General features: G+C 42.2%; 1 protein-coding gene across 1 annotated transcript; it reads right to left on the reverse strand.

The window, feature by feature from the left end:
• Positions 1-833: 833 nt before the first annotated feature.
• On the reverse strand, positions 834-11236 carry PTGES2 (prostaglandin E synthase 2). Its single transcript, XM_060757192.2, has 7 exons — positions 10950-11236; positions 8151-8345; positions 7474-7529; positions 5539-5688; positions 5199-5399; positions 3386-3503; positions 834-1542 (listed from the first exon to the last, which is right to left on the reverse strand). Exons 1-7 carry the CDS (start codon positions 11196-11198, stop codon positions 1414-1416), a joined length of 1098 nt encoding a protein of 365 aa, XP_060613175.2. The 5' UTR covers positions 11199-11236; the 3' UTR covers positions 834-1413.
• Between the last annotated feature and the right edge of the window lie 295 nt (positions 11237-11531).

Below are 11531 nucleotides of genomic sequence, written 5' to 3' on the forward strand. Positions count from 1 at the left end.
TATATAACAATACTTCATATATTACTATTATATATATTTCTATATAATACATATATATTATATATATATGTATTATATATATTACTATATAATATAATGTTGCTACTATATATTATTATATTAAATAGACTCATAGAATAGAGTTAGAAGGGACTCTACCATGGTATTGGGGGAGAACAGACAGGAAGGAAGGAAGGAAGGAAAGAGGTACCGAAAGAAGGAAAAAGAGAAAATAGGAAAGAAAAAGGAAAGGAAAGGCAGGAAAGAGATAAAAAAGGAAGGAAGGAGAAAAGGAAATAAAAAGGGAAAGGAAGGAAGGAAACAGGAAGGGAAGAAATGAGACAAAGAAGTAGAGAAGTTGAGGGAAGGAAGGAAAGAGAGAAGGAAGGATGAAACCAAAGAGCGAAAGAAAGAATGAAAGAAAGATGTAGAGAAGGAAGAAAGGAGAGAAAGGTGAAGGGGAAGAAAAAGGGGGAAGGAATAGGTAGATACCTCTCTTTCATAATAGTTCAGATATCTACCTCTACTTCGAAAATTCTTACTATAGGCCACAGCAACGCGTGGCAGGGCACAGCTAGTATGTATATGTTTGTGTGTGTGTATACACACACACACAGAGAGAGAGAGAGACAGAGAGAGAGAGAGAGAGAGAAGGCTAGACGATGGACCAAGCTTGAAAGTTTCTAGATCTCTTTCCTCCCCAAATGTCTTGTGTTCAGTATTTTATATAAGTTTTAATATTTATCTTTTATAGAAATATGTATATTTGTAGAATTACATTGTTTATGTGTTTTATGCTGTAATCCACCTCAAGTCACAAAGAGAGGCAGGTAGTAAATACAATAATAATATTTATTATTATTATTATTATTATTATTATTATTATGCATTTCCAGAAGTGTGCGCCTTTTTTAAAAAACAAAGAAATATTGGATAGAGACTCCCCATCAAGCTTGAATTATTCTTGCAAAGTCCAACAACTGGCAAACAAAGAAGCCCCCAAGAAAGAGGCCCAGACAGTTTAAGACCGTGCAAAATGGGAAGGCGCGCTTGCTCTGCATCCTGCAGGCATGCATGTCTTCTCCATCACAGCCCAGAATGCCTTCTTTCCCAAGCCTCGTCCCATTCTCTTTTGGACTAAGGTAATATTTTGCAGATGTCAAAAAAATCCAGGAAGACAATGCAGGATTGTTTAGAAGCCTTGGAAGTCAACTCTCAACAATAGCCGCAGACTATTGCTGTTTGCCAGCGAACCGTTGTGCAAACCGTCTTGGTTTCTGCTGCTCTCCAGCTTTCCCTAAGAGCTCGACTAGCTCTACAATGCACACTCTTTTTGGCCCAAACGGCCCTATTTTGTTGCAGCTCCGAAAGAGAAACAGCGTCCCAAGCTTGTCCTGTGCAAACACGCAAGCATCAGTTGGCACTCCGGGCCTCTCTGATGGCAGCCTCCATCCGGTGGTACCAAGGCTGGATCTTGGTGTGTGCCATCATGTCGTCAAAAGCTTCCAAGCCCTCCATGACACGCAGGACTCCGAACACGGCCTGGGCGAGGGGAAGAGAGAGAAAGCAGTGAGTGCCTGGCCCCTGTTCTTCAAGGTGCTTAATCAGGCCCAGGTGGATGATGTTGGCAGAGGCAGCACCGTTCACATATCCCACTCAATATGAGATTGAATGAAAGTGAGAACATGGCTAGAAGGGGATGACTGGACTAGGCTGTGGCACAGCTAGTTAGTAGCCAGCTGCATTAAATCACTATTGACCGAGAGGTCATGAGTTCAAAGCCAGTCCGGATCAGAGTGAGCTGCCGACCATTAATAGTCTAGCTTGCTGTTGACCTATGCAACCCGAAAGACAGTTGCATCTGTCAAGTAGGAAATTTAGGTACCACTTTATGCGGGGAGGCTAAATTAACTAATTTACGACACCATAAAACCTCCCAGCAGTGTGCATAAGAATGAGGAAGTACTCCATCAAGGATTCGGTGTCACAAGTGGAGAGTGAAGCAGCAGCTCCCCCTGTGGCCAGAAATAAGCATATCCTCATGAAGCCGGAAAACATGAAATGTTAACTTGCCTCTGTGTCTGTCTATATATGTTGTATAGCTAAACGGCATTGATTGTTTGCCATGTATATGTGCATTGTAATCCGCTCTGAGTCCCTTGCAGGGTGAGAAGTGCGGAATATAAATACTGTAAATATATAAATAAAATCATCTCCATATGTTAAATGTTGGCATAGAAAAATATTAAATATAGCTAAGCATTCATTCAGTACAGCACGATTAGGTTCATCCAGCGTGAGAATATTTATGTCTAAATGATAATAACAGAGGGTATATACACTAGCATATAGATAATAATAATAATAATAATAATAATGGATTTACTGTTCAGATCTCCTGTCTCTTTACTTCCATGTTTATAACTGAAAAACAAGTGGGATGAAAACCATTAAAGTTTCCTATCCTGCTTCCTTGTCCAACCATCAGCAGTCTCTTGTATCCTATAGGGTTTGATGCAAAACTATTTATTTATTTACAACATTTATGTCCTGCCCTTCTCGCCCCAAGGGGACTCAGAGCAGCTTACAAGTTATATACAATATATTATATTATTAGCACTGCACAATATTAGTGTCATATATTACTATATTGTACTATACCACTCTATTGTATTATTATTAGTAGTAATATTACATGTAATATAGAATAAATAATTATTATATTGTATTATATTATAATATTATTATCAATATCTTGACTCCCCAATTCAAGAACTGATTCAATGAGTCCAACTGTAGTGTTGAACAGCCAACAGGATGTAACTATACCAGGCATCGGGAAAATTTCAGCCTTCCATTGATGTTCTTGGTATCCCCCCATCCCGCCATGGATATCAACATCCATGCTCAAGTCCCCTTATGCACAATGGCACTCTTTCAATAAGATGGCAATGGATTCCAATGGAAGGAAAAGAGATTCCGCCTCAACGTTAGAAAGTGTGGTGAAGTCTGGATGGCCATCTGTCAGGAGGGCTTGGACTGTGTCTTCCTGCACAGCAGAAGGAGGTTACACTGGGTGGTCCTTGTGGTCTCTTCCAACTCTAGGATTCCAAAAAAAGCTGAAGCTGAAAGAGTGTGACTCACCCAAGGTCACCCAGCAGCTGGACAGAGATTCAAACTCCCATCAGGAGAGAATGCTTCTGGAACATGACCAGACAGCCAGGAAAACCCTCAACAACCCAAATTCCCAGGTGCTGGAGATTCGGGTGCAGCCTCTATGTCTAACAGTATGGTCGGCATCTCCTTGTTGCTCATAGTACAGCTAGCAAATATTCACCTCCCGGAATGATTGTTTTTAGCAAGCCTTGCCCATTCATTCCCTTACCAAGTCTGCCAGGTTTGGCTGCGCTCCCCCCATAAACATCCTCTTCTTGCCGACAGCTTTCACCCAATCGTTAGCAGCTTTGTACAGATCTTCCCTGACGTTGTCTTGCAAATGGTGCCTGCAAAAGTTTATTAATATTATACATTTTTAAAAACATTTACATATTGCTACTCATAAAGAAAAACCGAAGTGTGTATGTCTGTCTGTGCCGTAAAGGCTGTTGTTAGGTGAAGTGGCCCTCTGTGATGTCACTGGATTGACTGATGCTAGGTGAAGTGCCATATCACTTGGAAAGAAAGATGATGTGTATGAAGGGAAAGGAAGCAAGAAAGAGAAAAAGGGAGAGAGGGGAAAGGAGAAGGAAAGGAAGAAGAGAAGAAAGAAAGGGAAGAAAAGGTGAAGGAAAGGAGGGAGAGAAGGAAGGAAGGAAGGAAGGAAAAGGAGGGAGAGAAGAAAGATGAAAGAAAGGGAAGGAGAAGGAAAGGCAGGAGAGAAGAAAGAAAGGAAAGGAGAAGGAAAGGAAGGACAGAAGGACGAAAGAAAAGAAAAGAAAGGAAAAGAGGGAGAGAAGAAAGAGGAAAGAAAGGGAAGGAGAAGGAAAGGCAGGAGAGAAGACAGAAAGGAAAGGAAGGACAGAAGGAAGGAAGGAAGGAAGGAAAAGAAAAGGAGGGAGAGAAGAAAGAGGAAAGAAAGGGAAGGGGAAGGAAAGGCAAGAGATAAGAAAGAAAGGAAAGAAAAGGAGAAGGAAAAAAGGAAGGAAGGAAGGAATGAAAAGGAGGGAGAGTAGAAAGAGGAAAGAAAGGGAAGGAGAAGGAAAGGCAGGAGAGAAGAAAGAAAGGAAAGGAAAGGAGAAGGAAAGGAAGAACAGAAGGAAGGAAGGAAGGAAGGAAGGAAGGAAGGAAGGAAGAAAGGAAAAGGAAAAAAGGAGGGAGAGAAGAAAGAGGAAAGAAAGGGAAGGAGAAGGAAAGGCAGGAGAGAAGAAAGAAAGGAAAGAAAGGAAGGAAAGAATAGAATGGGAAAGAGAATTAAAAGAAAGGGAAAGAAGGAAAGAAAAGGAGGGAGAAGGAAATGAGGGAGGGAGGGAAGAAAGAAAGGAAGGAAGGAAGGAAGGAAGGAAAAGGGGACGGAGAAGGGGGAAAGAAAGGGAAGGAGAAGGAAAGGCAGGAGAGAAGAAAGAAAGGAAAGGAAAGGAGAAGGAAAGGATAGAAGGAAGAAAGAAAGAAAAAAGGAGGGAGAGAAGAAAGAGAAAAGAAAGGGAAGAAGAAGGAAAGGCAGGAGAGAAGAAAGATAGGAAAGAAAAGAAGAAGGAAAGGAAGAACAGAAAGAAGGAAGGAAGGAAGGAAGGAAAAGAAAAAAAAGGAGGGAGAGAAGAAAGAGGAAAGAAAGGGAAGGAGAAGGAAAGGCAGGAGAGAAGAAAGGAAGGAAAGAATAGAATGGGAAGGAGAATTAAAAGAAAGGGAAAGAAGGAAAGAAAAGGAGGGAGAAGGAAATGAGGGAGGGAGGGAGGGAGGGAGGAAAGGAAGGAAGGAAGGAAGGAAGGAAGGAAGGAAGGAAGGAAGGAAAAGGGGATGGAGAAGGGGGAAAGAAAGAAAAAGGAGGGAGGTAAGCAAGGAAGAAAAGGAAAGAGGAAAAGGCACGAGGGGAGGAAAGGAAAAAACAAAGAAAGGAAGAGAAAGAAAGGGAAGAAAGAAGGAACAAAAGAAAGAGAGAAGAAAGACAAATAGAGGAAGAGAAAGGAAGGGAGGAAGATGTATGAGGAAAGTGGAGGAAGGAAAGAAAGGGCCAGAAAGAGAGGAAATTGGGAAGCACCAACCTGCTCTTGAGCCTCTTGCCGATGAAGAACATGGCGGCGGCACCCACGTACTTAGCAAAGAGGCCTTCCACGGGGCCAAACTTCCCCTCGCGAACAATGTAATCGAAGGAGGCCAAGGCCTCGCCGGGAGAGCGGTAGACATTGGGCGAGATGAGATGGACCAGCCAGTCGTCGGCCCACTTCCGCCATTTCATCTCCTCCCTGGAGGCAAGAGAGACACGCAGGGGCATTTCGCTGTATATCTTGGGAGACTGGTGTGCACCCCCCCCCCCCCCCAATTCCCTTCTTCTATTCCTGATCCCAAAATGCTCTTTCTACCTACAGCGGAAGCAATGCTTACACCCGGGTGTCTTTGGTAGGATAAATGCGCAGCGTCTCTTTTTCGTCCAACATAAGCCAATACTTGTTGCTGTACTCGGTCACCTCCTTGCCCAGCTCGTTCTGAGCTTGCATGGGAGGGTAATAGGACACAATCTCTTCCAAACTCTTCCTGCAAAGAGGATGGGAAAACAAGCGGGATTACAAGTCTGCAAATGGTCGTCAGGTTCTCTCTTTCCTTTTTGCCTCCATTTCCCTTTCTTCCTCTCTCTTTCCTTTCTTGACTTTTTGCATTGGTTTCCCGCATCTACTTTCTTCCCTCCTCTACTTTCTTTTCTCCTTCTTCCTATCGTTCCCTTCCTTTATTTTTCTCTCGACCCCTCCCTTCCTTCATCCCGACTTTATCGTTCTTTCCTTCCTTCCCCTCATACCTTTCCCCTTGCCTTTCCTTTCCTTTCACTCTTTCCCTCCCTTCTCTTTCCCCCTTCTTTTTCTTTCCTTCCTTCTCCTCATACTTTCCCCCTTTCCTTTATCTTCCTTCTCTCCTTTCTCTTCCTTCCACTTTTTTCCACCCTTCTCTCTTTCCCCCTTCTTTTTCTCTTTCTTTCCTTCCTTCCCCTCATGCCTTTCCCCTTTCCTTTCCTTCCACTCTTTCCCTCCCTTCTCTTTCCCCCTTCTTTCTTTCCTTCCTTCCTTCCTTCCCCTCATACCTTTCCCCTTTCCTTTCCTTCCACTCTTTCCCTCCCTTCTCTTTCCCTTCTTTTTCTCTTTCCTTCCTTCCTTCCCCTCATATCTTTCCCCTTTCCTTCCACTCTTTCCCTCCCTTTCCCCCTTCTTTTTCTTTCTTTCCGTCCCCTCATACTTTTCCCTTTCCTTTATCTTCCTTCTCTCCTTTCTCTTCCTTCCACTTTCCCCCCTTTCTCTTTCCCCCTTCTTTTTCCCCTTCTCTCTTTCATTCCTTTCCCTAATACCTTTCCCCTTTCCTTTCCTTTCTCTTCCACTCTTTCCTGCCTTCTCTCTTTCTCCCTTCTCTCTTTCCTTCCTTCCCCTCATACCTTTCCCCTTTCCTTTCCCTTCTCTCTTTCCCCCCCTTCTCCCTTTCCCTCCCTTCTCTCTTTCCCCCTTCTTTTTCTCTTTCTTTCTTTCCTTCCTTCCCCTCATACCTTTCCCCTTTCCTTTCTCTTCCTTCTCTCATTTCTCTTCCTTCCACTCTTTCCCTCCCTTCTCTTTCCCCCTTCTTTTTCTCTTTCTTTCCTTCCTTCCTTCTTTCCTTCCCTTCCTATAAATGTCACCTTTCTTTCACAGTGACATCACAGAGGACCACTTAACCTAGCAACTACCTTTGTGATACAAACAAACATGTCAGAATATGGGTTTAAATGTAATGAAATATTGTAATATTGTCTTCGGTTTTATATTATGTCAATTTGCTTTATTTATTTTATTTTGCGACTGTATGTATTTTATTCTGATGTATTTTTGTTGTCTGCATTTTGTACTTTATTTTGCTGTATTGTATCTTTGGGCTTGGCCTCATGTTAGCCGCCCCAAGTGCCAATAAATATTGAGATAAGAAAGAGAGAGGTAATTTATCTCAATAAATCAACAAAACATACATACATATATAAACCCCACTTCCCTGTTTCCAACAGACCTCACAACCTCTGAGGGTGCCTGCCATAGATGTGGGCAAAACGTCAGGAGAGAATGCTTCTGGAACATGGCCAGACAGCCCGGAAAACTCACAGCAACCCAAACAAACATATATACTTTGAGTTTTATATATATATACAGATTGCCTGAGAAGATCTATGAGACTGAGAAGCAACACAACTCACAAGTAATTAAAATAAGCAATGTTTTGGGGAACAAGGATGATCAAGGACTCCGAATTAACATTATCCTGACAATGGGAAAGCAAGCCAAAATCCCCAAAGAGGCAGAAATGCACTCTCACCTGGAAATGAGATAGGTTTTAATTGCACTGATGATCACAGAAGAGTCGTTCAATTGCTGGGAAGTAATGGAAGACAAAAAGTAACAGATTGTGAACCACTCCTGAAAGATGTCCATCCAAATTCAGTTTAAAGATCTCCAAAGAGTAGATCCAGCCAAAGACACTGAGCAATAACCTTATTTTTACAATGTCTTTTTATGACCACTCAGCTGCCTTTTTTTCCACCTTGTCTTCTGTCTAGCTTGAAGGTTTTTTTTAGCAGCATCAGCATTCAGATGATGGTGAATGAAGGTTGGAGAAGTTTTCTGCCTATTAGTTGCCCACTCCAGTTAATAATAATACTAATAATATAATATATTGTATATACATATAATATTGATAATATTATAATTTAATAAAATATAATACTACTAATATGATATTATAATTATATATTTTATATTACATGTAATATTACTAATAATATTACAATATAGTGGTATAGTACAATATAATAATATATAATACTAATATTGTGCTATGGAAATAATATAATATATTCTATTTACATATTACTTGTAAGCTGCACCCTTTGGGGTGAAAAGGGCGGCACATAAATGTAAATAGATAAAATAATAATAATAATAATAATAATAATAATAGACAATAGATGACTATAGGTCAATTGGGACACTTACCAGGGTACTCCCAGTGTCAGCAAGGAGGATAGGCACCTTTCTGTACATGGAAAACTTGATCTCCCGCCTCATGACTGGATTCACCTCCACGATCTCGTATGGCAACTGGTGATAGTCGAGGAAAGCCCGGACTTTGCTGCAAAAAGGGCAAGTCTTGTATTGGTAGAGCGTCAGCTGCAGGTTGCCTTCGGGGAGCTGAGCAGAAGGAGGACAGAAGGAGATCCGCTTTATCTTGATTATAAAGATGATATTATAAAGATAAAGCTGCTTTATTATACCCTGCTTTATCTCCCTCAATACTGGCACCACTGGCGTGGCATTATTGTTCTTATTGTTGTTACCTATATGCTAGTATATAGGGCCCCCTGGTGGCACTGCGGATTAAACCGCTGAGCTGCTGAACTTGCTACGGTTCGAATCTGGGGAGCGGGGTAAGCTCCCACTGATAGGCCCAGCTTCTGCCAACCTAGCAGTTCCAAAACATGCAAATCGCCTGGAGCATCTCGGATGGAGGCCGATTAATAAGTAATTAAAGATTATGATGATGAAATGTAAGTAGATCAATAGGTACTGCTTCAGCAGGAAGGTAACAGCACTCCATGCAGTCATGTCGGCCACATGACCTTGGAGGCGTCTACGGAAAACGGCGGCTCTTCGGCTTATATGAGTACCATCTCCCAGAGTCAGACATGACCAGATTTAATAACAATTACAAAAACTGTAGATTGCAAATCACAATTTCTATGTTCCAAGAATTTCTACATTGAATGCAACATGAGAACATTCACACGATTAATTAAAGACTGTTTATAAATAGAAGATAATTTTTCAATACTTTGTCAACACAGTGAAACTAGAGCTTCCAAAATAACAATTAAACAATGGCAGGCACAGTGACACAAATTAACAGAAACTGTGTTGACAAAATATTGAAAAATTATCTTCTATTTATAAACAGTCTTTAACTAATCGTGTGAATGTTCTCATGTTACATTCAATGTAGAAATTCTTGGAACATAGAAATTGTGATTTGCAATCTACAGTTTTTGTAATTGTTGTTATAGATATCTGTGCATGTTACACAATGACCAGATTTAATGTCAAGGGGAAACCTTTACCTTTACTTTATGATAGAATACATATCTGGAATTATTATTATTATAACCTATATGCTAGCGTATACACTGTCCATTATTATTATTACCTATATGCTAGAGTATATACCGTCCATTATTATTACCTATATGCTAGCATATATACTCTCCAAAATTATTACTTACATGCTAGTGTTTATACTCTCCATTATTATTATTACCTATATGCTAATGTATATGCTCTCCATTATTATTACCTATATACTAGCGTATATACCCTCCATTATTATTATTACCTATACGCTAGCGTATATACTCTCCATAATTATTATTAGCTATATGCTAGTGTATATACCCTCCATTATTATTACCTATGTTAGTGTATATCCCCTCCATTATTATTACCTATACGCTAGCATATATACCCTCCATTATTATTACCTATGCTAGCGTATATACCCTCCATTACTATTATTATTACCTATATGCTAGCGTATATACCCCCCATTATCATTTATGCCGTGGAAGCACAGCGGTTATCTGCTGACCAGGGTGATTGAGGGTTTGAGGGTTAAAAGACCTAAGCTTCTCCTCTGGTATATAGATGGGAAATCAGATAAAGACTGATATTTATAGTGTTGAATATTCTCCCCTCCCTGGTTCCTTCTCCACTACCTTTCTTCAGACTGCGTTCAGATGATCTTGTGGGTTGAGTTAGGTTTTAGTAACTACTTGTATTGGTTTTTAGCTTAGATTTTAAAATGTATATAACCCCTTGGGTTTGATGTGGATGTACAGGACTGGGTCTCCCTGATCTAGTCATCGACTATAATAAACTTTACTTATTTACTGGGTTGTTGTAGGTTTTTCTGGGCTATATGGCCATGTTTTAGAGGCATTTTCTCCTGATGTTTCACCTGCATCTATGGCAAGCATCCTCAGAGGTAGTGAGGTCTCACTACCTCTGAGGATGCTTGCCATAGATGCAGGCGAAACGTCAGGAGAAAATGCCTCTAGAACATCGCCATATAGCCCAGAAAAACCTATAACAACCCAGTGATTCCGGCCATGAAAGCCTTCAAAAATACATTTTACTTATTTACTTATAGAAGTTAGCAGTTTGAAGCTGCGAGTCGGGTGAGCTCCCGGCTGTCAGCCCTAGAGTGACAGTGTGATGGTTTGTAGAGGATGCAGAGGCCTTACCGCCTCCTACAAACTATAGCACAAATGTGCTGCGTGATGTCCCTCCAACATAAAGTCTGTGCAGCCGAAGTAGCTTTCCCAGGGTCTTTATGATAGGACCAATTAGGACATGGCATTGGTAACCCAGGAATAATGTCGAGGGTGGGAGAAAGAACTCTTGTCTGTTGGAGGCAAATGTGAATGTTGCAGTTGGCCACCCTTGATTAGCACTGAAAAGCCTTGCAGCTTCGAAGCCTGGCTGCTTCCTACCTGGGGAATCCTTTGCTGAGAGGGTTAGCTGGCCCTGATTGTTTCCTGTCTGGAATTCCTCTGTTTTCTGAGTGTTGCTCTTTATTTCCTGTCCTGGAACTATGCTTGCCTAGTTTCCAATCAGAGCTCACAACCTCTGAGGATGACTACCATAGATGTGGGCGAAACGTCAGGAGAGAATGCTTCTGGAACACAGCCAGACAGCATTGATATGGGATGTGAACTGTGCAATCGGTTTGTTAGGAGGCCTTACCGCCTGCTGCTGCTGCTGCTGTTGGGCTCTGGCCTCCTGGCTGAGGAGGCTCCACCGCAGGGCCTGAGAGCAGCCCAAGGAGGCCCCCAAGGCCAAGGCGGCCACTGTGGCTCCCCTCCGCGCCCAGCCCGGCCTTGGGGCCCCGGACGAGAAGCCCCTCAGGCCCCTGGAGTGGGCTGGGGCCTCCCGGAGGGCCAAAGGGCCACGCAGCCGCAGAAACAGCCGCCAGCCTCCTCCTCCCGCCGCCATTTTTCACCAGGGGAAAGCAAGCGCGGGCGGGCCCGTGAAACACAAGAGAGACACTATCTCTCTGTTTCCGGGGCCCGCCCGCGCCGCATTCTTCCTCCGCTGGGAAAGTGGATATGTTCACTTCTTAACACTATATTGTCATGATTATTAGTTGTAATTATAGCCTGAACAGAGACAAAGGCGCCCCAATACAATACAACAGGACCTGAAAACCAAAAGATACATTGCTTAGGAAGGAGGAGAAGGAGCAGTATTCCCAATTGCTGCAGGGGGAAGGAATATCTTGCCCTCCCGCATTGGTTCCACGCAGACAGTCTTTCCATAACCGCATAA

Source organism: Anolis sagrei, chromosome 11 (genome assembly GCF_037176765.1).
Source record: "Anolis sagrei isolate rAnoSag1 chromosome 11, rAnoSag1.mat, whole genome shotgun sequence".
NCBI lineage: Eukaryota > Metazoa > Chordata > Lepidosauria > Squamata > Dactyloidae > Anolis > Anolis sagrei.